The sequence below is a fragment of the Canis lupus genome, chromosome 9, assembly GCF_011100685.1.
Source record: "Canis lupus familiaris isolate Mischka breed German Shepherd chromosome 9, alternate assembly UU_Cfam_GSD_1.0, whole genome shotgun sequence".
In the NCBI taxonomy this organism is placed as follows: Eukaryota; Metazoa; Chordata; class Mammalia; order Carnivora; family Canidae; genus Canis; species Canis lupus.
In genome coordinates, this window is record NC_049230.1 from 51,634,284 (window position 1) to 51,658,286 (window position 24,003).

At 49.8% G+C, this 24,003-nt stretch overlaps 1 protein-coding gene across 4 annotated transcripts in view; it reads left to right on the plus strand.

The window, feature by feature from the left end:
• Positions 1-24,003, plus strand: part of AK8 (adenylate kinase 8) — a 127,840-nt gene that overhangs the window by 86,022 nt on the left and 17,815 nt on the right. The window contains exon 12 of one of the 4 annotated variants that reach the window (XM_038548924.1): positions 6,220-6,358. The exons of the other annotated variants lie outside the window; for them this stretch is intronic. Coding sequence (XP_038404852.1) covers positions 6,220-6,268 — 49 coding nt within the window. The 3' untranslated portion in view covers positions 6,269-6,358. Of the gene's footprint in view, positions 1-6,219; positions 6,359-24,003 lie in introns of those variants that run through there. 4 annotated transcript variants of the gene reach the window in all.

Below are 24,003 nucleotides of genomic sequence, written 5' to 3' on the forward strand. Positions count from 1 at the left end.
TTTTTTTGCATCTTCCATCTCTCTCAGTGCTGCCAGGAGGGACAGGGCAAGCTGTGGCCTTGAGCCCCCACCCCCTGCACCTCCTGCACCATGGCTAGGCACCCAAGGTCCCTGTCCTGTCCAACGACACCACCCACCAGAGGTCAGAGCTGCCACGACATCCCTCAGAGATCCCTGGGGAAGAGGGTCTCAGAGACCCTGGCTCAGCCTGTGTCTCTCTCTCTATTTCAGTGGACTAACTTTGGGGGGCAGAAAGAAATCACCCAAGGGCCAGATTTTAGATGAGCTCCTTTGTGTCCCAGCTCATTTTTGTGCAAATTAGAAACTGCTTGATGGGTTTCTTTGAGAGTGGGTGTTTTGGGATTTCTATTCCTTATTATTTTTTAAGCAAGGTGGTTGTGGTGTCCCATGTCCAGAGGAGCTCAGAGGAGTTTTGGTTGTCCCCAGGAAGGCAGTGACCCATTTTTGCTCCTTGCATTTGGCTCCCAGTTGTGCTGAGTGTGTTGTTGGCTTTTACTAAACACGCGGTCCTTTCCTCCGGGGAGCGGGAGGGCAGACTTTGGAGAGGAATGGGGTAGCAAACATTAGTGCCATGCCAGTAGGGGCTGGGAATCCCACACCCAAGTGCAGCCTGCCGGGGCAAGCCTGGCCTGTCCAGAGAAGCAGTTCCAGAAGCTTTCAGATGTCAGGGGCCAGGGACCTGAAGCCAGCCCTGGTGGCTCCAGCCAGGACATCTCTGCTTGGTGTTTTTAGGCCGGTCCCAGGCTGCCGCTCGTGTTAACCAAGAATCCCTACTTTCTTCCTTTTCTGGTTCAACTGCCCCCTTGTCTTGAATTGTCATCCTCATCCTGACAAGAATGATGTTGGTAGCTGAGTGCAGATTACATGCCTTCTTTACATCTCACTTAATCCACTAAAAAAAAAAAAAAAAATCCACTCAACAGACCCAGAAAGTAGGCTTATTCAGCACTTGGTTTGGCATAGCCTTGGATCTTGTGGAGGAGACCAGGTCTGAACCAGCTCTTTGCTCTCAACTGTTACGTATCCTTTCTGCAATGTGATTGGCATTGATCCCAGCTGGCCGGCTTGAAAAAGCTACATTTAATCTAAGTTTTCCTATCTGTCAGATGGGGCGATAAATTCTACTCTTTGAACCTTATGGCACTGTAGTCCTAGAGAGTAAGTGGAATGTATGTGTGATTTATAATTGGATATAGGAAGCTGCTTGAGCTGGCTCCAACTTCTTCTGGTGGGGCAAACTCTCATTCAGAATGTAGCACCAAGTTTCCTCTTCCATTTTCTTTTCTTTTTAAGGTTTTATTTATTTATTCATGAGAGACACACAGAGAGAGACAGAGACATAAACAGAGGGAGAAGCAGACTTCCTGTGGGGAGCCTGATGTGGGACTTGATCCCAAGACTCTGGGATCACGCCCTGAGCCCAAGGCAGATCCTCAACCACTGAGCCACCCAGGCGTCCCTCCCCTTCCATTTTCACATAGTGTGTTACACACACACATACCCCAAGTGGGTATGCTGCAGATTTGTCTACATGGTCAGAGGTGTGAAAATATTTATGGTAGCCACTCATTTGGTTTTGAATCCCTGGTACATAATAAGAAGCCAAAACGGCAAATATACTTGGAAGGGATGGCCATCAGGGAGCAGTTGCTCATCTACTCATTATGGGTTTGTACATATAACTTGCTGATACCTAAATTTTTTTTTTTTCTCTAATGGCAACCAATCTGTTTGCATTTCTTCTCCACATAAGACCTTTTAAAGACTCGGGGTGGCCTGAACTTGGGGAAGGTGACTTCTTATTCACCTAGTGGCATGTGGGACAGGCTGACAACCCTGAAATAGGCCCTCTTGTCCAGAAGGACCTCGTGGGGCCAGGCAAACTGAGAAATTACAGGGCATTTAATGGTGTCGATGACTTGTTCTGCTGAATGCTGGTTTGATTTCTTGGTTTTGATTATGTTAAATTTTAGAGACTGGAGTGAGATGGAATAAGATGGCATCATGAAAGTAAGAAGTGAACGGGCATGTAGTTTCTCGGCCAGAGCTCTCTAATTTGATTTCAAAGCTTGTTCTTTTGAGTTCCGTGTGACACTGTGTGCTCGGGGACAGCACAATGACACCCTCGGATAATAGCTTTGCCTTTCCTAGCGCGTTCTGAAGTGAGAAGGATGCTCTGATCTCCTGAGGGGACAGCAGTAGGACCAGAGAACAATTAAAATGCAAGATAGAGGGGATTTCTCGCCTTCCTCCGCTCTCTCTCTTTTTTATTATCACTTGGTCCTTCCAGGAAGCTCTCATATCTCTGCCGCTGATCCTTACGTGGATTAGGGATAATAAACAGCCCATTAATGGAGGCCTGAACCAGGAAATGGAGTTGGAATCAGCAGCCCAATTCAGTGGCTGACTGAGGTTAATAACTCCATTACTCCAGCTCTATGCTGAGCCGCCCGACGAGCGGCATGTTAGCCTTATCTTACTCCTCATTAATTGAGCTAATAGAACCCGAGTGACCCTGCCTTGCCGCTGTAGTCTGAGAGTTTACCAGACATGGGCTGGAATACATATTACTCCCCGTGTGCTCTGTGGGTGCCTTTGTTTTGGAGGAGAGATCTCTCTCAAAGGCTGGTTAGCCACCAGATCCATCCTCACAGCAGAGCCACGGTGCAGGTGTCTGCACTGGGGTCCCCAGGTCCCCCTGACTTTGTTTCCTGAGGGTAGGGTGGCCAGGACCTGCCCCTCAGGTGGAGGCCGCTTGGCTATTGGGCTTTAGCTTCAAACCCAACAGCTCTGGAAGAGGTAGCAACTGTCTCAACAGGGTGTCTGGGGTCAAGGGTGAAAAAGAAAGCGTGGCACGCTGGACGAGAGTAGGGGTGGACCACAGCCGTGCCTCTCTGGCTGTCCTCTGTCTTGTGACCCTGGGCAGCTGCCTCTTCTGTGCCCAGCCTTCCTGCCCCGACGGTGCCTGACAGTTCGTGGCGTGGTTCCAACCACCTTGCTTCCCTGCGAGCAGCCAAGTGTGCTACTTAATCTTTCTGAGCCTCAGTGTCCTTCGCTGCCAAATGGGGTAATAAGCCTGTCGCCTGACCTCACCCTTTGCTGGCTGCACATAGGTATTCTCTGAGAAAACATGGATGGAAGGGGTCTATGAATCGGAAAATGCCCTGTACAACCAAGATAATGTTGCAGGAGACTCAAATTCAAAATCTGACTTCCCCGCAGCAGTTTATTAGCTAACCTCTCTGCGCCTCAGCTTCCTCAATGGACAACCAGGGGCAGTGGCCTGTAGGACCTCAGGTGGAAAGTTTGATGAGTTGGTGCAGGTAAGTGCTTTGCATAGAGCCTGGCATGACCATTCCTCGTGTACTGGGGACTCTGAGCCTGTCCATGGAGGTCAGAGCTTCTGGAGAGAGACCAGAGCTCATCAAAATAGCAGGCCCGAGGTTCTGTGGCCCCAACTGGCTCCCTGGCTGCTCTGCAGGGACTGCTTTACTCTGGTCAGAGAAGGTAATTTCTTACTCACCAGTGCTACAGCGTGCTATGTGGGGCACGAGAAAGTTCCAGCAAGTAGACAAAGACAAATCGCCCTTTCACTAGAGACACCCTGGAGCCAGCAAAGAGGAAGATCTTCAGGCTAGAATGGCCTGGCAGGTTGTGTGGGAGCTGAGAAACTAACCTGAAAAATATGTGGATTTTCATCACCTGTCCCCTGTTGTTTTATACGATTTAAAGGTTCTTTTGATGGCTGGACACAACACAGTGATGCTCAGATGCAAGGCAGAACTTTTTTGTGACAGTTCCAAATAGGAGGTGGCTGGGGCTGTGCTGGGGATTGCACTCTGGGGACGGGCGAGAGCAGCTGAGCCGTGGAACGCTGCTTATGTATGGCAAGGGGGCGGGAGTACTTGGGTTTTAGGGGCTCTCTGGATTAGCTAATTTATTATTTTTTAAATATTTTATTTTTTTATCTGACAGAGAGTGTGAGAGAGGGAGAGAGAGCACAGAGGCAAAGGGAGGGGGATAGGCAGACTGGCTGCTGAGCACAGAGTGCAATACAGGGCTCGATCCTAAGACCCTGGGATGACGACCTGAGCGGAAGGCAGACGCTCAACCGACTGAACCACCCAGGAGCCCTGGATTGGCTAATTTAAATAATGTGGGGGCTCTGGGGCATAGGGACTATCCCCAGTTGGAGTATAGGAGCCCCATAAGGGAAGTGGTTGAGGGCGGTACTCAGCAAGCAGCCTCACAAGAGGAATTGAGAGTTCCTAGCAGAGACTTCAAAACTGTGTGCTTGTGAGACATGTGTTGTCGTACCTGTCCTGTGTGGGGTGGACTGACAAAGCCAACCTGGCCTAATTCCACCTTCTCCACCTTCCATGGTTGAGGCACGTTTTTGCAGACAACCTTGAAGAGGTTTAAGCTCAGCCTAAAGGCCATCCATCCCTGCAGTCCTTCCACCCACCATGTGGTGACCCACCAGCCCCTCTGAAAGCACCTCTAGCATGCACTCCGGTGTCCTGGGGCTGTTCCAGCCTTGGAACAAGCCTTGTCCAGGCTTTCTTATCCACTGGCCCCCACTTGGCACAGGCCTGTGCAACAGGGGTGTCATCTTCCTGGGCCACCAGCTTGGTTTCCACCATGCTTCTCACTGACTCTAGTGCCCAGTGACAATGGCACACCCTGCCCACCGGCTCTGAGAGCAGGGTTATGCTTCCTTGTAGCAAACTTAAGTCCCAGTTGGTGATGGGAATTTGGTGGCCACATCAGGGGTTTGGGAAGTGAGGCCTGCCTCTGGAGAGAGGTGGCAGCTAGGTCACTTGGCCAGTGGTGAGGAAGGAGGTGTACTCCTGGGCCTGGAGCCCCAGGTCATGGCCAGTAATGGTGGTGACGGGGCCACAGCCCGCAGCCCCTGCAGTCGTAGATTTTAATCTTCCAGTAAATAAGAACTGAAGTAGAAAAAGGAAGGTTCTCCCATTATTTTCCTGCCTGGGGACTGTTGACATTTTACCACTTATTTCCAATGTTTGTGTAAGAAAGTCTGGTGAGGATGTTTCTGAGCAAATGTGGAAGGTCAACGCTGCTTTTTTCCTGGGTTAAAACTTAGTTTATGACAGTCTGTTACTAGGTTTGTCATCTATCTTTGAGAGCATAAGAGCAATTACTTTTGAAGCAGTGACATCAAAAATGTACATTACCTTTGAACCTTTTGCCTGCAGCCTCCAGGGTCTTTCAGAGAATAAAAATACAGTGATTCCCAGAGAGAGCAGAGCCCAGGCAAGCACAGGCTTGGCTCTGTGGTCCCAGACGGCAGCTGGGGATTCTGAAGGCACGTGGCCTGGTGGGGCAGCAGCCAGAAACCAGGGAGCTTTGAGCCGGGAGCCAGCGAGAACTGGTCCTCGTGGGGTGTTTGAGGATCTTTAGGAAGAGATGACATATGTATAACAGGTTCTTGTGGCATTTTCTTAGTTGGTAATTTTGTTAGTTAAAGATGGAGAGTAACAGTCTTACCTGGAGTATATTGAAACTCCATTTATTTATTAACCAGGTAAAATTTTTTTCCTAAGAATTTTCTGAGAACACTCAGTCCTGCCTACAGCATTGAGCAGATGTCCCTGCTGTCCATAGGAGGTCTAGAAAGATATCCAGGGTCAGTTTGTCACCCTCTGGGTTTAGCACACTGTTCTAGGTAAATGTGTCATTTTGGGAGAAAGTGACATTTCCTCCATTTCCTATTTCAGTGTCTGATAACCTTCACAGCCAGGAAACCCCCTCACGTCCACCTCCCCTCTCCCCCCATTGAGGCTTACTGTCCTTCACTGGCAAAGCACATCTCAATCTCTTTCTCATCTGTGGATGCTAAGCTCTTATTAGGGGTCCGGTGGGTTTTATCCAACCAGTAACAGTCGGGCCTCTGCCGGTGGTGAATAAGACATCGGAGAAGATAAACATGCCTTCCCCGCCATGGTGATCAGAGATCCCGAGCAATCTCCATGCCTGGGTGGAGAGTGACAGGTGACCTTTAACAGAGCAGAGCCCGGGGCGGTTGGCATTTGAGTCTGGTTCTGATGGAGACGCCCCCATTTTTGGCAGGTGTGATGCTCCACCGTTAGCTTAAAGTCATTTCCCTGAGAAAGGCAAGAGGCCGAGATGCCGGGATGACTTGCAGAAATCATGTTTGTTTTTCTTTACCCAAAGGAGACTTTGGAAGACATCAGAGTGTACTTCAATTTTCCATCTTCCTTAGAGGCGTAAATAAAGTGCTGAACCTGTGAACCCAGCATTGTGCTGTAAAAGCCTGGGCCTCTGCCAGATTCAGGTGGCAGATGTCTAAAAGCTTGAAGCTGTCCTTCCTAAATATCATGGACATTATTTAATAAAAGGAAAACTTTTAAAGAAAGTCTTCCACAAATAGAAATTCAGCTCTACTTTTTTCTGAGATGGCAAAACTCTGGGTATTGCTGCCTTGTTGGTTTTGAGGTTTCTGCAGATTCCAGACCCCACACCCAGCCCCTCGGGGGCAGGTGCACTGGATCCGCCCTCCAACACCCTGTTGCAGCTCCTGGGCAGAGCCTCCATCCTAGGGCCTGACATTGCATCTCCTTTCTCTCTTGGGCCTCTGTCTCATGAAGTATGGGTTCGAGATCCCAGGAGAAGACTGCATCCCTCAAGAAAAGACCTGCCAGGCCTGGGACTCCCAATCACAGGGCAGAGGCAAGATGGGGATCAGGAGAGGGAAGAGTCTCTCTTTCCCACCCACCCCCATTCATGTTTCATATATTCTAAGCACATCCACTTCCTTCCTGCTTCCTAAACACTTGGTGTTTGCTCATGATATGGCTTCTTCCAGAGCACCATGGGTTTTTGTCTAAATCTTATCTTTTCTATGAAGCTAAGTTCAAACTTCACTTCCTCCAGGAAGCCTACCTTGATGCTTCTCCATGCTCTGTACCTTCTGGGGCCTTTGTACATTGTTCTCATGACAAGGAAGCAGCTTAACAGGATAGGGTTTAAGCAAGAGGCTCTAGAAGCCTGGATTTGCCCCTTCCAGACTCTGTGAGGCTGGGCAGGCTTGACCTTCCGTGGGCATCAGTTTTTTTCCTGTGTGAGATGAGAGTGGCTTTGTTCAAATAAGCAATGCACATTCACAGAACATCCATTACATGCAGGTACTGTCTCAGTTCTAGGAACACAGAAGGAAATGAGAGCTAATAAACACTTGCCATCACGTGGCTTATGTTCTAATTGGGGTGAAAAAGGCCGTATACAGCCAACAGACCCATAATACGTTGGGCTTCATGGAGAACAGTAAAGCAGGGTGAAGGGGAATAGGGCAGATGGGCAGCAGGAAGGCAGAGGAAGGGATGGTGTGCTGTGTAGAAGGTGGTCAGGGATGGCCTTTCTGATAAGAGGACACTTAACAGAGGCTTAAAGAAATCATGTGAAGACATGGAGAAGAAGAATACAGGCCTGGAACAGCAAGTGCAAAGGCCCTGAGGTGAGCAAGGGCTTGGCAAGCTTAAGAGGCACCGTGATGGTTGCCGCCAAAAGAGTGGGGGAGAGAGTAGGAAGTGAGTAGTCAGAGGTGGACAGGGCCCCTGAGGTCTCAGGCTTTTCCTGTGAGTCAGGTGGGAGCTCTGAGGAACCTGAGCAGGTAAGTGGGTGGATAGTGGACGACAGGCAGGAGGACAAAGGCAGAAGCAGGGACAGCAAGTGGGTGGCCCTTGGCAAGGACCAGCTGAGAGATTCTGGTGCCCCAGCCCAGGGTAGTAGCTGTGCAGGTGGAGAGAAGTAGTCGGGCTCTGACTGTATTTGGAAGGTAGGACAGATGCAGTCAGATTGGATGCAGGGCATATGAGAAGAGAGAGAGACACTGAGGAGAGCTCCACAGTTTTTGCTGGAGTGTCTGGGAAGAACAGGCCGGCCAGTCATCTAAGCAGCAGGCTTGGGGAGGGGCCACCAGCTTGGTTTTGGACCCAGGAGGCCTGAGATGCCTGTCAGGAGTCTAAGTGTCCCAGGGCTGCAATAACAAAAGCCCACAGGGCGCTTAAATGACAGAAATGAATTTTCTCTACATTCTGGAGGCTGAAGTCCAAGATCAAGGCGTTGGCCTCTTCTGAAACCTCTCCCCTTGGCCTGAAGACCACCCTCTTGCTGCCCCCTTCACATGGTCTTCTCTCTGTGCTCGTGTCCCTGCGATCTCTGGGTGTCCACATTTCCTCTTGGTGTAAGACACCAGATTGGGTTAGAGCCCACCCTGATAGCCACTTCCTTAAAGACCCTGTGTCGGGGCGCTGGGGTGGCTCGGTTGGTTGGGTGGCTGACTCTTGATTTTGGCTCAGGTCATGGTCTCAGGCCATGGTCTCAGGGTCATGGGATCAAACCCATTGTCAGGCTCCATGCTCACCATAGAGTCTGCTTGTTCCCCTCCCTCTACCCCTCCCCACTCTTTCTCTCTCTCAAAGAAAGAAAGAAAGAAAGAAAGAAAGAAAGAAAGAAAGAAAGAAAGAAGAAAGAAAGAAAGAAAGATTAAAAATAGGTTACATACAGTCAGATTCTTAGGTAGTGGGGGCTGGAGCTCAACATAGGAATTTTAAGGGGCACACTCAGCCCACAGTGGCCTCTAGGGGCCTTTGCTGTGGCAGCCCGAGCAAACTCCCACAGGTTCTTAGTGCGCTTCTCAGTCACACCTTCATGGCTGCCCTGGTGACAGCCAGGCATGGCTCAAGGAGCCCACGGCTTCCCCCAGTGCACCCTCCCATTCCTCAGCACTCGCCCTCAACCCCAGCCAGATCTCTGAGCTTTCATGCAAGTCAAACCCAGGAGGCCCCTGGAGACCACCTAATGCATCCCCCAAATTGCACAGAGGGAGAAACTGAGGCTCAGAGAGACTAAGCAACTTGACTGGGGGTCTCACTGTGAGTGAGTAGGGGCCGGAAGCAGGCGTCCTCGCCCCGGGCTGCCTGTTGTCTTATTTGAGTGCCATATTTTTTGAAATGCCATATGCCTTTCCCCCATCCTAGCACACCAGTGCGGAGAGCCGCTGCCCACCTTGCGATCACGCCCAGCACCTGAGGTCTTCCCGGGGTCCCCTTTTCCTTGGGAGGATGGGTTCGGGCTGCCACATACCTGGCAGCAGCTCCCCCCGTGATTGCTTGAACCAGATGCCCCTCTTCTTGCAGAGCTCTGGGAGCATCCCCCTCTCCTCTCAACAATAATTAGCCTTGTAAGACTAATGGACGAAATCGTGTCTAATTACCCTGTTGAAGGCCCAATTATGCGATTAACATTCGTGGGCTATAAGCTAATGACGAGAAGAGCCTCTCATTTGCATAGCATCAAGTTAATTGAGCCGCCAGCCGAGGGGCCGATGGGGTGGTGGGCAGGATTCTCTTTCTGGAAGGATACTAATGACCAGAGAGGACGGTTCACCTGACAGCTTTATTAATTAACAGCGATCTGATTACCTAGCAGGAGTGGCAAGTGAAGGTGTGGGCGGAAAGACTCGGCTTTGTCACAAATGGGAGATGGGAGACCTGTGCCCTGATTTCTGTTCCCAGCATTTGGCTGTTAGCTGCAAGCTCATGATTGCCTTGAGGAACCATTTTAGAAAACTCTTCCTGCAAAATCTTGCTCAGGCCCTTCTGTTACGCGCTTCCCAGCACATTCTCTCCACTCACTTCCTCATTCATTCTCTCTCATCCATTCATTCCACTCCCACGGACAGAGCCTCTCTGGAGTGAGCCTGGACGCCCTGCCTTGGGAGCGTTCACAGAGAGGGTTCTTACTTGGCTGGAGGCTCCCAGCCTCCCTAGGGGTTTCAGACTCAGCATGGTGTCCCCTTGCAGTTGGTGAACGCCCCCAGAAACTCTCAGGCTTTGGAGAGTCCTTGGAGATCACCAGTTCAGGTCCCTTATTTTACCCCCCATGAAGTGGGGGGGGGCTCGGAGAGCCCGAAAGCCTGGACTTCACATCCCGAGGCAGGGATTGGTGGGGTGGGGTGGGTGCTGCTGGTCCTGCCCTGCATCCCCTACCCCCAGAACTGCCCTGCCTTTTCAGCCCCTCCCTGTGGATGGTACATGTTCTCTCCTGGGGGAACCAGCCTAGGAGCCCCACCCATGTGCTTCCTGGCCCCTCACTTCGCCCTCATGGCACTCGCCCGCTGGCCTATATTTCTTCTCCATGAGGCAGAGACTGCACTATATTCACAGTTTAGGTGATTGAACTAACTAAGGAACCATGAAAGTGGTGTGTAGCTGGACTAAAACACAGGTCGCTCTCCAGTGAATTTTAAAACAAAGAATTTTTTAAATAAAATGTAAAATCCTGTACATGTAACTTTCTCTTTCACTTAATAAAATATTGCGGACATCTTTCTCTATCATTACATAAAGCTACAACTCTTAATGTTTGTAAAATGTTACATTATACAAATTCTTACATAGTAACAGTTCATGTCCACTGCTACATAGTCCAGATGTATCAGAATGTATTTAAATGCCCCTGGCCGACAGTTGGTTCCAGGCTTTTTCTTTTTTCTTTTTTTTTTTTTTAAGATTTTATTTATTTATTCATGAGAGAGAGAGAGAGAGAAAGAGAGAGATTGAGAGAGAAACACAGGCAGAGGGAGAAGCAGACTCCGTGCAGGGAGCCCGACATGGGACTCGATCCTGGGTCTCCAGGATCACACCCTGAGCTGAAGGCGGCGCTAAACCGCTGGGCCACTGGGGCTGTCCTCCAGTTTTTTTCTGTTACAATCAATCCAGCAACAGGCAGCACACACAGTCTTTGTGCATTGGTTTTGTTTTGTTTTTAGGAAAAAATCAGGGAATGGCATTGCTGGGCCATAGGGTCTGCACAATTAAAAAGTTAATTTTTTAACTGAAAGGAGTCAGAAATTGAGAGAGTACCAGTGGATAGCCAGTGAAAGAGAAATCTCCAAAGAAGAACAACTAGACAACTAAGCCTCTGACTTGGGTTAGAAAAATAGTAAAGCCAAAAGTGGCAGGAAAGAGACTATAGGAATAGAAATTGGGAATCTAGAAGACAAAATGACAATAGAGCCAAAAGTTTGTTGTTTAACCAAGTCAATGAAATTGACACACCTCTAGCAAACTAGAGAAGGTGCAGATAAAAAACATTTGACATAAAAAGGGGCTATAACCATAAATATGAATAACTTTATGACCATGAATCTAGAAACATAGGCAAGATAGATAAATCCATAGGAAAACAAAACAAAACAAAACAAAACTCTTGTCAGTATTGACATAAGAAGAAATAGAAAAATCCTAATAATCCTATAGCTATTAAATGCATCGAATCATAGCAGTGAGAGCTTCTCCTCTCCCAGACACTCCTGTATATGAACACTCGTGGCATCACTGTGTGTGATAGCAAAACACCTTTGAGAAGACACCACCATGCAGGAGATCCTACGTGAATTGCAGCAAAGCCACAGAGCAGTGCACTACGAAGCAACAGAAGGGGATGGACCACAGCCACACACATCAACATGGAGGAATCTTAGAAAAATAATGTTGAGTGCAAATACAAGAAGAACACATTTAGCATGATATCAAAATAAGAAAATGGAGCAATGCAGTTTTTAGGTACTCTTATACATCTTTAATAATTCACAATAGTGAGGGCACCTGGGTGGCTCAGTTGGTTAAGCATCTGCCTTTGGCTTTAGTCATGATCCCGGGGTCCTGGGACCCAGCCCCAGGTCACTGGGCTCCCTGCTCAGTGAGGAGCGTGCTTCTCCCTCTACCACCCCCTACCTCTGCTTGTGCTCTCTCTCATGCTCTCTTTCAAATAAATAAAATCTTTAAAAATTTTTTTAAAAATTCATGATGGTGGTTTTCTTTGGTCATCGGAATAGAGAAATGGAATTGGTTAAAAGCATCTAGAGCATTTCCTCAGTACTGGAGTGATGCATTTCTTAACTGGGTTCATGGGGTTAGTTTTTTTTTTTTTTTTAAGACTTACTTTTTATTTGAGAGAGAGCACGAGCAGAGAGGAGGGATAGAGGGGGAAGGAGTAAATCTCAAGCAGATTCTGTGCTGAGTGCAGAGCCTGATGTGGGGCTCAATCTCATGATCCTAAGACCATGACCTGAGCCAAAAAGAAGAGTTAGACACTTAACTGACTGAGCCACCAGGTGCTCCACGGGGTTATTTTTAATATATATATATATTAAATGTATCTACCCAGATAGACATTTTTTCAAGAATACAATCCTTGTTTTTTCACCAATATATCTCAAGCTCTCAAAATAATAATGTCTGGCACAGAGTAAGTGCTCAACAATTATTTGTGAACCTTATGACTATATGTTACATAACTTATTTTTATGTATCAAAATGTATCAAGATTAAAAATGGAGGATTATATTAAGCTTTCTTTTCATCCCACACTTCTACTCCCTTCCCTAGAAGCAACCTGTTGTTCATAATTTGTTGGGTATTCTTCTAGAAAATTTCTCTACATTAATAGATAAAGGGCATCTGGGTGGCTTAGTGGTTGAGTGTCTTCCTTTGGCTCAGGGCGTGATCCTGGCGTCCTGGGATCAAATCCCACATCGGGGTCCCCGCAGGGAGCCTGCCTGCTTCTCCCTCTGCCTGTATCTCTGCCTTTCTCGGTGTGTGTTTCTCATGAATAAATAAATAAAAACTTTTTAAAAAATAGATAAGAGACAAATATATGCATTTATTTTCCGTAGATGGAGACATACTACATACACACTCTACTTTTTTCTCTAAATGCTGTATCTGGAGGTTTGTTTGTTTGTTTCATATAGCAGTCCTCATTCTTTTAATGGCCACATAGTCAGTCTTCCAGCCTATGATTATGTAGTTGTTTCTTTAACCAGGTCCTTGTTGAAAAGCATTTAGACTGTTTTCTTTCTTTCACTTTGCAAATAATGCTAGAGTAAACGTATGTGAGACTCTGTATTCGGAAGACTCTCCCTACAGAGTAAAATCCTAGAAGTGGCATTGCTGAATTTTAGCTGTAGTTTTATTTCCAATGGGCACTCCCAACGTGCCCAAGGGCCCCTAATTTACTGGTGGAGATAAAACATTGTACGACCAAAGGTGGTGTGTGCTTTGGGAACAGCCACACTATCCAAGAAACAAAGGCTTCATTTAAGCTCTGGGGGGGGGGGGGGGTCACCTAGACAGCAACATGGTGGTGGCCCTGGAGCCACCTGAGTTCATGGTATAGTTCAGTGAACCACACACCTGCTCAAGCTATGGAAAATGCTTGATGTCATGTAAGCAAAATTTTAGGGAGTGTAATTTTTTTCTTAGGACCAATAATGGATTTAGAATATGCCTAAATGTTTCCTTTTGAGAATGGTTGTATTGCCCACAGTGGTTACTTTCTGATTTACATGTAGAGTATGTAAGTCATGACAGTTATTTTAATTTTTAGCTTTGAGCCACAATTCAAACATGACAAGGCTTATGAACAAACATAAAGGCCAATCATGATAGAAAGTCATTCTCGAAAGACCTGCACTGCCTCCTTAAGAGGCTGGAGGCTAATGTGCCTCAGCACCTGTGCCGCATAGAACATGAGGATCTGCCTTGAGACTGGGGTGTCTCCCAGACATTTAGCCTTCAGGAAGACAAGTACCCGGAAACTCTGCCCTTGGCTCTCAGGCTGCTCATCCTGCGGCCAGGTGGGAGAAGCATGCTGGGATCACCCACCCTTTGTGGGAGCAGATGTGCATCTGGGAAAAGCATGGACATCAAGCACCATCTGGAAGCAAGGTCTATTCAGTGCCCCAGGGACCAGCTGCTGGCTGGCTTTGCCATGGCATTTTCTAGAAGTGGCAGGTTTGGTATTAAAGGGCAGGAGCTTTGGAGTTTCTGAATCTGTGTCTGTTGACAGCTGTTTAGTGAGCACGTGCTATGTTCTGGGACAGTGAGCAAGACAGAGGAGCTTAGCCTCTGGGGAGGAGCCCTGCTCTAGAAAGGAAGCTGAACAGTAAACAAGTTGTTTAGAACACAGTCCACTTGACTTGGCTCTGAGGCCCCAGGGGTGTATGGGAAGCTGCTATGAGTAGCTCAGAGGAAGCAGAGAGAACAGGGAGACAAAGGTCCTGGAGATAGGAACTAGCTCCACTTCCTTCTGGTCACTTCACTTTTCTTCATTTGTGAAGCAGAATTGATAGCATATGCGGTGAAAGTCACCATTAGGTCCCATGAGGGAGTACAGGTAGATATGAGCAATAATAGGCTATTTATGTTACAGGCTTGGTGAACTGCTCTTGCCTCTATATTTTGCAGAGGAGGCCCCCCAGGCACAGCCCTGTGGTTCCATAAGAGAGTTGGGACTGCCCATCAGATGACAAGGCAGCCTTCCTTTCATCTTCTTTTTAAAGATTTATTTATTTTGCAGAGAGAGAGAAAGCGAGGGGGGAAGAACAGAGGAGGAAGGAGAGACTCAAGCAGACTTCCTGCTGAGCATGGAACCCAACATAGGGCTTGATCCCACGATCCGAGGTCATGACCCGAGCCAAATCCAAGAGTTGGACACTTAACTTACTGACCCCCTCAGGTGCCCCAAGGCAGTCTTGCCTCTTATCTGATCTAACTTTTCATATATAGTGGGCCCTTCTCTCCCAGAGATGGTGGGTTGGAGATGGCCTCGTTGGTGGAATGAAGATGGAGGGCTGGGAGACCCTCCTGAGCTTGGCCTCTTGCTCCGGATCCTCCCACCATGCCAGTGAGCTGTGGAGATTTCCCTCCTGCCTGTGGTGGTACGTCAGTTTGGCTGCCTCTGGACACACACGCTCAGCTGTCACTTGCTGGGTATCCACAGCAACTGCTACGGTGTAAAGGAGACAAATGTAGCACCAAAGTGGAGTTTGATGGATCCAAAATTATGTATTTAGTTCACAGTTGGTATAGAGTGCTCATAAAATCTTGATCATGATAGAGAGCCTAATAAACATTTGAGAACATAAATATTTGGGGGAGGAAACGGCTCTGTGAAACATTTAGTTGTGGAGTAGTTAGGAGAACAGAGGAAATCAGCCAGGCGGAACTCTCCAGATACCAATCTGGTGAGTTATATATGTAGGGCCAGTAATGATCTTGAGTGAGCCGTTTTATGGATGTGCGGACGTTAATTTGAGGAGTACGTGCACGTGGGGCTGCACTGCCTTGAGTAACTGCATCACACCAAGCGTGAAGCTATTTGTCCTTCAGACATCTGCAGCGGGGGGGTGGGGAGGGTAGGGGGAGGGGGGCTGAGGTGCAGCTGGCTGGGGAATGGGTCAGACTGGCCTGTCTGGATGCCAGTGGAGCACAGCACCGAGTCAGCCCTCAAGCACCATGCCTTGGAGCCCCTGATCTGCTGCGGTCCCTGTGGCTGGCCGCTGTGTGGCTAGGAAAGAGCCCCTGCCCCCCACACTAGGTACAGCAGTTAGGGCCCATGCTGGCCGGGTCACATCCTGCTTTGCCATTTACAGGACCTTGGGCAGGTCACTTACCTACTGTACAAGAGCGGGCACGACAGCCAGTCGTGTGAGTGTGGTGAGAAATAAATGAGGCGGTAAGTGGCCAGTGTGTACAGAAGCTCCAAAGATGGGGTGATCGTCACCCTCTTACTGGCCAGAAGGATTTGGGAAGTCAAGGTGAGCAGGGTGCCAGTGAGTCTGGTGAGAGGGTGATTGAGGTTCGATTTATTTTGGAGTGGTGGCCCCTGGCAGTGGATCCCCACCCACACCCATCCTCCATGTGGCGAGACATGGCTTCATGGTTGGTGGGGAGGTGGGTTAGAAGGAACTTGTTCCCAAGAACAGTGAAAGTTTTAAAGTATGCGAATTATTTACTTAATGGATGTTTTTGTAGGTTTCAGGCTGCCCCATCCCGGCAGCCCCTGCCCTGCTTCGGGAGCAGAGCTGCCACACCCTGAGGTCCCCCTAGGACAGACCAGGTGCTGGATGTTGTACTTTGTGTAGATGCTGAGAAAGACAATTGGCTTGAGCTATAGGCCTTGAAGCTTTCTCTTTAGAACCGAGGAGCTTCTTTTTGGGAGGGTGATTCTTCTCTACACAAGAGCAAGCCACTGCTTTGCTATTTCCTAGAAAAGGAAAACAGAGGGAAACAATTTAAATATAGCAGGAGGAGTCTGGACCAAGAGACCTTTGGTCTTGTCTATAAAGGTGGCCTTGAGAGAAAAAGCCAAAGGAGGCTGAGGGATAAACCTCTCTCCTTGCAGATCCTTCAGCGTTGGAGCCCATCACTGGTCCCAGGCCATTCTGCCTGCAGAACTGGAGGCCTCTGGGCTCTCTTTGCTAGGGGAAGTGCCTCACTGCAACTGGTCCCGGGGCCTGCTGCTCCCACAGCTGGTGGCCTGTGGATCTCCACAAACAGGAAAGTCATTCAGTCACTCAGTGAACTCTGGTGAAGCCCTGGGATGAGTGCTGTGTGCTCACCGTACAGGCTCTGGGGATGCCGAGGTGGGTGCCTTCGGCGGCCCCTCCCCCGGAGGTCTGCCCTCCAGTCTCTCCTGGAGAGGTTCTTGGGGTGCGAGGTAGGGCCTGCAACACCAGGAAGACACCCCAACAAGATAATCACGGGCAAGCGGTTGCTGAGCACACCAAGGCGGCTCGGCTCCCTGACACGTGGGAAATAGGAAAACCTGTTAAATATTTCCGACAACCAAGTTGTAATCCAAAGATCCTGGCAGGACAGCGAGTGCTCGCTCCTGTCAGCCAAAAGAAGGGCAGATGCTGATAAAAATATCACCAAAGAACGGCTAATCAGGTCAGCCGTAATGTTTTGGCCATAAGGCCTTCTTCCTTATGTGGTTGGGGAAAAATTGAATCGAATCGGAAAACGTCGGGCCCCTGTGAGAGTGAGACGGCGTGGCTGGGAGGGGGTGGGGAGGAGAAGCTGCGCTTGGCTCCCCGGAGCAGGAACGGGAGAGGAGCCGCCACCGAGAGAGGGGACCAGGGGCAGGGGCGACCCGGGGCCAGGTCTGGCCGCAGACGGACACCTGCTCGGGGAAGGGGGCGGGGCTTCTGACACACCGCGTCCAATCAGGGAGACGGAGCGACCCGCGCGCTCGCCTCATTTGCATGCGCTGAGCTTCCGGGAAAATTTAATCTCCGGGAATCCGCGAGTCGGCGCAGGCGGGGAGGCTGGGTGCAGACGCCGCCGCCCCTCCTGGCACTGGGACCCGCGCTCCCGCCCAAACACTGAAATGCAGAGAGCAGGTGCTGCTTTGAACGGAGGAACACCTCGGTTTGCCTGCGGTGCCTGCGGGTGGCCCAGGTCCTGCAGAGGCGTCGTCGCAGAACGGAACCTGCTCAACACTTCCCGTGCCTCCCCCCGCCCCGACCTTCAGCCACCCCGAAGCAGGTGCCCCGAGTTTGTGCCGAGGCGTGTGGGTCCTCAGGGAGCCCTAAGTAAACCCAGTGCGCCCACTGTGGGTCCTTTAGAGACCCATTCAGGGCCACCTGGGAAACTGCTTGTCCTGGAGCCCGCGGAGGGCGCTTCCCTTCCAAGGAGGAGCACACCTGGGGTGGACTCTGGGATGGCTTTGGCCCCTTCCCTCTGTGAGCTCCCAGCCAGCAGCTGAGCAGAGCCTGCCACTGCACACACCCATGAGCACTTCTACCCAGGCCAGGGTCCCAAACCCTTCCCACAGTAGAATTTCTGGCACCTCGGGCCAGGCTGGGGCAGTGCCTGCTGTCCCCCAAGCCCCGGTCCTGTCTTGTGGGGCCCGCTCACCCGCTGGCATGATCTCCACAATGCAGGCTCAAGATGAAGAGAGGCCAGGGATAAGGAGGTAGACTGAGAACTCTCAGCAGGGGGTGACTTTGCAGGTGACTTTACCTCCCAGAGTGTCAGGCTCCTCCTTGCTAAAAAGAGTGGAAGAATAATACTGGCTCCTTCTCCAGGGAATGCTGTGGAGCACACGGCTGGGAGCCCAGTCATAGTACGAAAGGAAGGAGGGACTCACACACTGCTTTGTCTGTTGCACAAGTACTGGTTGTGGGCTGCTCATTGCCAGACTGTTCCAGATCCTCGGGCCACAGGAGTGAACAAATCATTTCCACGGGAGCACATGGCCAGGAACCAAACCGGCACAGGAGAAGGATGAGGTGGCAGGTTCCACACTGGGGAAGGCCCCTCTGAGGAGGGCTCACTGCACTCGGAACGCTCTCCCAGCCCCCATGCGAGCCGCGCTCAGCCCTGCTTTGAGGGCCTTGGCCCAGTCAGCCGTGGTGTCGGGGCACAGGATTATTGTGAGATGCTCTTAGGGTAGACTGCAGCAGAACTGGTAGGCTTCTGGACTCGAATAACAGATTTAATTCATAGACAACTATCGAAACCCAAAAGTTTTAAATTGCAGGCCTGTGTCCCCAGCCAAGGACGTGGAAAAGCTTTATCTGGAAACTCAGGTTTCACCTCCTAGGTAGGTTCATTAGGAAGTTTAACCCAGGAGCATACCCAGATAAACAGTTTAACCTTGGGTTTGTTTTCAGTAGGCAATTAGGGGAGTCTTCTTTTGGCACCGCCGCAGGGCTGGCCTTTGGGTGAGGCTTCCCAGGGCCAAGTCCTCCAAGTGCCATCAGTCAAGGCCAGGGTAGAGTGTGTACCTGGATGCAGCTGGAAGTGAGGTGCAAGTGTGGGAGCGTCTGGGGTCTAAGGAAGCCCCTCTCTGAAGCTGCTTGCAGCAGGGGGTGGGACTGTCACCGTGGGATTCACCAGGTGGAGTCTGTTTGATGTGATGTAATCTGAATCTATGTCTTTGCCGGCCCACAAGTAAGAGCTTCCTATCTTACTTAGAAATTTGAGGAGAGGGATCCCTGGGTGGCACAGCGGTTTGGCGCCTGCCTTTGGCCCAGGGCGCGATCCTGGAGACCCAGGATCGAATCCCACGTCGGGTTCCCAGTGCATGGAGCCTGCTTCTCCCTCTGCCTGTGTCTCTGCCTCTCTCTCTCTCTCTCTCTCTCTGTGACTATCATAAATAAATAAAAAATTTAAAAAAAAAAGAAATTTGAGGAGAAAGAGAGAGTGGCCTTTGGAATGTGGCTCAGACAGGATTTCCCTGAGATGAAATGTTCTGGAAAGTCCTTTGACTTGTGCTGGGAAGGCTGCAGAGGGGTCTCCCGTAGGGCCAGTGCAGCCAGCATGCTGGAGAGAAAGATGCTTGGATGAGATGACGGGGTTGGAGGTGCTGAGGGGAGGCAGAGGATGAGCTAGCTGGGGGAGGGGACAGAAGGGAGAGGAGGGGCCCAGGAACCTCCACACCATGGCATGGCAAAACTCAACAAAAGTGTGTTGAGTGTCAATGCCACAAGCAAAAGAAGGAGAGGTGGTAGGTCATGGAGAGCATGAAAAGATGGCGAATGCCCGCCCCACATGGCCACCTTCCTCGGCAGCATATCCTTGGGGGCACTCTGCCTTGACATTGGCAGCATGGTCCCACTCACCCTTCCAGCGGCCCTCAGCTCCATCCTGTCCTTCAGAGCGTCTCCCTCCATTCTGAGGGTGATGCTTTTGAGGACAACACAATTCAGTCCACACACATTTATTGAGCACCGACTATGTGCCAGTATGGTTCTAGGGGCAGACACATCATGTGCCTTCAGGGGCAGATGATAAACATGATGGTCTCCCAGGGAAGGGATTTCAAGGAGAACAAAGCAGACGTGTGAGAGGCCAGGGTGCCGCTCCTTCCTGGGGTACGGGGCAGACACCTTAGCCCAGTCCTGAACCAAATGAGGGTGACCCTGTGGCCACTGGGGACATGCATGTTCGAGCTCAGGGCCAGCCTGTGCAGAGGGTGGGTCCCAAGACAGCAAGGAGGTCATGTGGCTGGGGAGTCAGGAGCAGGGGCCCCTAGAGAGGATGAGGTCGGCCCACAGCTGACACCCAGGACCCAAGCTAAGCAGGTGCAAACTGTTCAGTCAATCCATTTTGAAAGAAATCACCTTAAGAAATTGTCTTAAAAATTCATTGTGGAGCCAGTAGAATTATGGGCTCTAGAATCAGAGGCTCCTGGTTGGACTCCAGCTCTGGCCTGGACTGGCATCATGGCCTTGGGCGAGTTCCTTCCTCTGTCTCTGAGACTCCTACTTTCTCATGGCAAAATGGGTCCCAAGCTATAGAACTGCTTTGGAAGATTGTTCATGAGGCGTAAATATGCCCTCAGAAGCATGAGGCTAAGTGAAGAAGCCACCACAAAAGGTCACATATTGTGTGATATCCCTCAATGAAATGTCCAGAATGGGGCAATCCACTGAAATAGAAAGCCACTGGTGGCTGCCCAGGGCTGCAGGAGAGGAGAGTCCAGGGTGACTAGTCAGTGAATACTGGGTCTCTTTTTAGGGAGATGAAAATGTCCTGGAACTACATAGAGGTGGTGCTTGTATGACACTGTGAACATCCCAAATGCCCCTGAATCACACCCTAAAAAATCATTAACTTCTGTGAATTTCTCATTTAAAAAATTAAAAATAAACAAACGTGCCTCCAGAAAGAGTAAATAAAACAATGCAAGTGGAGCACGTGGAAAAATCCCTGCACTTGATAAACCCTCAGTAGTCCAGCCGCTGTGGGTCCCAAGTCTGTCAGGTCACTCACGAGCCGGTATGGACGTAAGGTGCCTCATTTGTAAAATGGGGATGCTGCTAACACCTACGTCCCAGGCTTGTGGTGGAGATGAGTGAGGTGGCGTCTACACAGCCTCAGTGTGATGCCAGGCCAGATTGTGTGAGGAGCCGCAACTCATAACGAGGCGATGTGCACAAGAGCATCCAGGGAGGCAGTGTACCCAGCTGCCACGGCTCAGACAGCAGTGTCCCACCAACCTGAACTTAAAGAGTCTGCTATTCCTATGGACATGACCTTGAGAAGTTCACTAGCTGCTTTGAACCCCAGTCTCCATGCTTGTGAAATGAGGCATAATAGTGGTACCTCGCTCTGGCTGGAGAAGCTTCTACGAGATAACGTTACATATACAGCGTGCTCAGCCCACAGCAAAAGCTGTAACTGGAATCTGATTAATGACAGCCGTTTCATTGGGAAATTATCACCCCACCCAGGCCGTTAGGGTATGCTTCGTCTGCCCAAATCATGTTTGCCGAGGATGCATCTTGTCTCCTTGCTGGTTGTATGTTCTAATCTTCTGATGGCAGATCAACCCCGGTACCATGAGGAGGTAGCCTTTCTCTGCATATTTGTAAACAAACAGAGGAAGCTCTGTGAGGGCAGGAACATGTCCGGCTCGTTCACCGCTGGATCAATGTACCTGCGACAGGTGTAGCACATAGGAGGCACTGGGTAAGTATTTGTTGTGTGAATGAGTGGACATAAGTTGATTTTCCTAAATCAGAGGCATTGGCCTAGCTCTGCAGACTCTCTCACCAGGCTCTTCATACCCCGGGGCACTTGGAAGGCTGCCGTGTGGGTAGGAGGTGCAGTCCACCTACAGGATCGTCCACATGAGAAAGTCTGGCCCAATCATACGTGTCAGCACCATGACGCTGGGCCGTTGTTTAAAATGGATGCTTTGCCTTTTTTTTTTTAATTTATTATTTATGATAGTCACACACAGAGAGAGAGAGGCGGAGACACAGGCAGAGGGAGAAGCAGGCTCCATGCACCGGGAGCCCGACATGGGATTAGATCCCGGGTCTCCAGGATTGCACCCTGGGCCAAAGGCAGGCGCTAAACCGCTGCGCCACCCAGGGATCCCGATGCTTTGCCTTTTTTAAAATAACCTTTTTCTTGTGATTTTGTGACTAGTGTTCTTTTTCTTGTGATTTTGTAATGAGTGGTTTTCTCTTTTTTTTTAAAGATTTATTTATTTTAGAACAAGTGAGAATATGAGCAGGGGGAGGGGCAGATGGAGAAAAAGAGAGAGAGAGAGAGAGATAAGCAGACTCCCCGCTGAGCACAGAGCCCTAAGCAGGGCTCAATCTTATGACCCTAGGATCATGACCTGAGCCAAAATCAAGAGTCAGACACTTAACCAACTAAGCTACCCAGTTGCCCCTAATTAGTGTTTTTCTTAATTATAGAAATGGTATATTCTCATTGTAAAAAAAGGCAGACATGTATAAACTAAGGAACACTTGTCTTTCCCCTGGTCTCTCCCCCAAAATAATCATTATGTTCAATTTGTTGCTATCCTTTTAGATTTATTCTTTTATTAAATGTAAATAGGCTCATATGATACAGGATCTTATAGAACTTTTTTTTTACTTTTATGAAGCTTGTGTCACACTTTCATCCCACGTCAGCACTCTCGATCTACCTTATTTCTTTTGAAAGCTGCAGAATGTGGGTTTGCCACAATTTGTTCAACCTTCCTCTGTGGACATATTTGCAGTGTCTCTATTACAAGTAATTCAGCAGTGGGAAATCTTGCCCATATATCTTTGTACTTGTATTTACTCAGAAGAAATTCCTAAAGCAAGATACTTGGCTTCTCTGGGCCCTGGTTTCTCCATTTGCTCCTGGAGGATACTAGTTTCTATCTTGTGGGATTATATAACATCACGTCTGCCAAATACTTAGGACTGTTGGTTGCACATAATAGGTGTTTGATAATTGATATTTTTATTCTATTTGAAACCAATGCATTGAATCCAGCTCCGCTACCCATCGCAAATTCACATTTAAGCTTAGGCCCCAAGGAGATATGTTGGGTGTTTTAGTTAGCTCACCTTCTGCTAATCTACAATGGGCTCTTCTTCTATCCTTGTTCCCTGGGGTCCCTGGGTCCCTGCAGCCCTTTCCTCCTCAAACAAGAGGCTCTGCTGGCTCCATCAGCCTCCTTGTAGATCCCACTGCTAGCTTCATGCCACAACTCAGCATCCACTATGTCGTTGCAGGTGGAGGCTGACCCCAAGCACAGTAAAGGAGAAAAGGAATCTAGTCTCCATAATGGACACATTAGAAACTTGGTAATAGTCTTGGTTAAGACAACGTGGGCACTTTACATGCCACACCACATCCAAAGCACATGGGTTAGTGCTTTTCATCTCCATGTACAGCACCCACATCCCCAGTGTGGACCGGGGGAACCCAAGGCTTGCCAGGCCATGTGGGTCTGGGCACAGAGCACAAGTGTGAATGTCGATGAGGAGTGTGGCCTCCGGTCCAGGCCACTCCCTCCTCACAACTCTGGGTGCCAAAGTGGCAGCAGAAAGATTCTTTCTGAGGCGCCTGCAGACCGATTGCCATTTAGCCACTGTGTGTGTGTGTGTCATATAAAATCAGAGGAGAGAGTAGAGCCGTTTCAGAGGACTGGCCGGGCAGCTGGGCTACTGAGATCCACTGGCCACTGAGGCAGGGCTCTGACCATCTAGGGGATGTCCACCTGGTCCTCGCAGAGAAACTGAGATCGTGGCTACAAGGGTGGCATCTTCCTGAACCAGACACCCCGCCGCTCCAGCCAGGAAGTCAGGCATGTTCGCCTCTCTGTCCTTTGGCCATAGGATCCGGGAGCATGCTCTCTCTTTCTGAGCACCAGGATAACCTTCCTCCTTCATTCCCTCTTCCCGGCGATTCCCTTCTGAACCCACACCGACCTCTGACAACAGAGCCTCGAGTTTGCTTCCAGTGGGCCACTCACTGTGTTTAATGAAGCCCCGAGTGGCCACCTTGTGTGGGCGGACAAGGTCAGTCCAGAGGAAACCCTTGGCTCGTGCCCACGTCCAGGGTGCAGGGTCCCCCGGGTCACCCAGAAGGCCCAGACTCCCCCCAGGGATTCACCTGCTGCGTGACCCTTGAGGCCCTGCATCAGGTACGGTGCAGGTACTGTGGGAACAATACAGGGGCTTCGGACTTCGCCCCCCACCCTCCCCCAGCAGGAGGTGGTCAGGTTCCCAGCGTAGCCACATCATGAAGCCAATGTCCAGAATCGTCAGTAAAACAAAAGCGGTCACATCCTGAGCCCTTTTAATCACCTAATGGCGGGACACCCAACGCCGGGGCTCGGGTT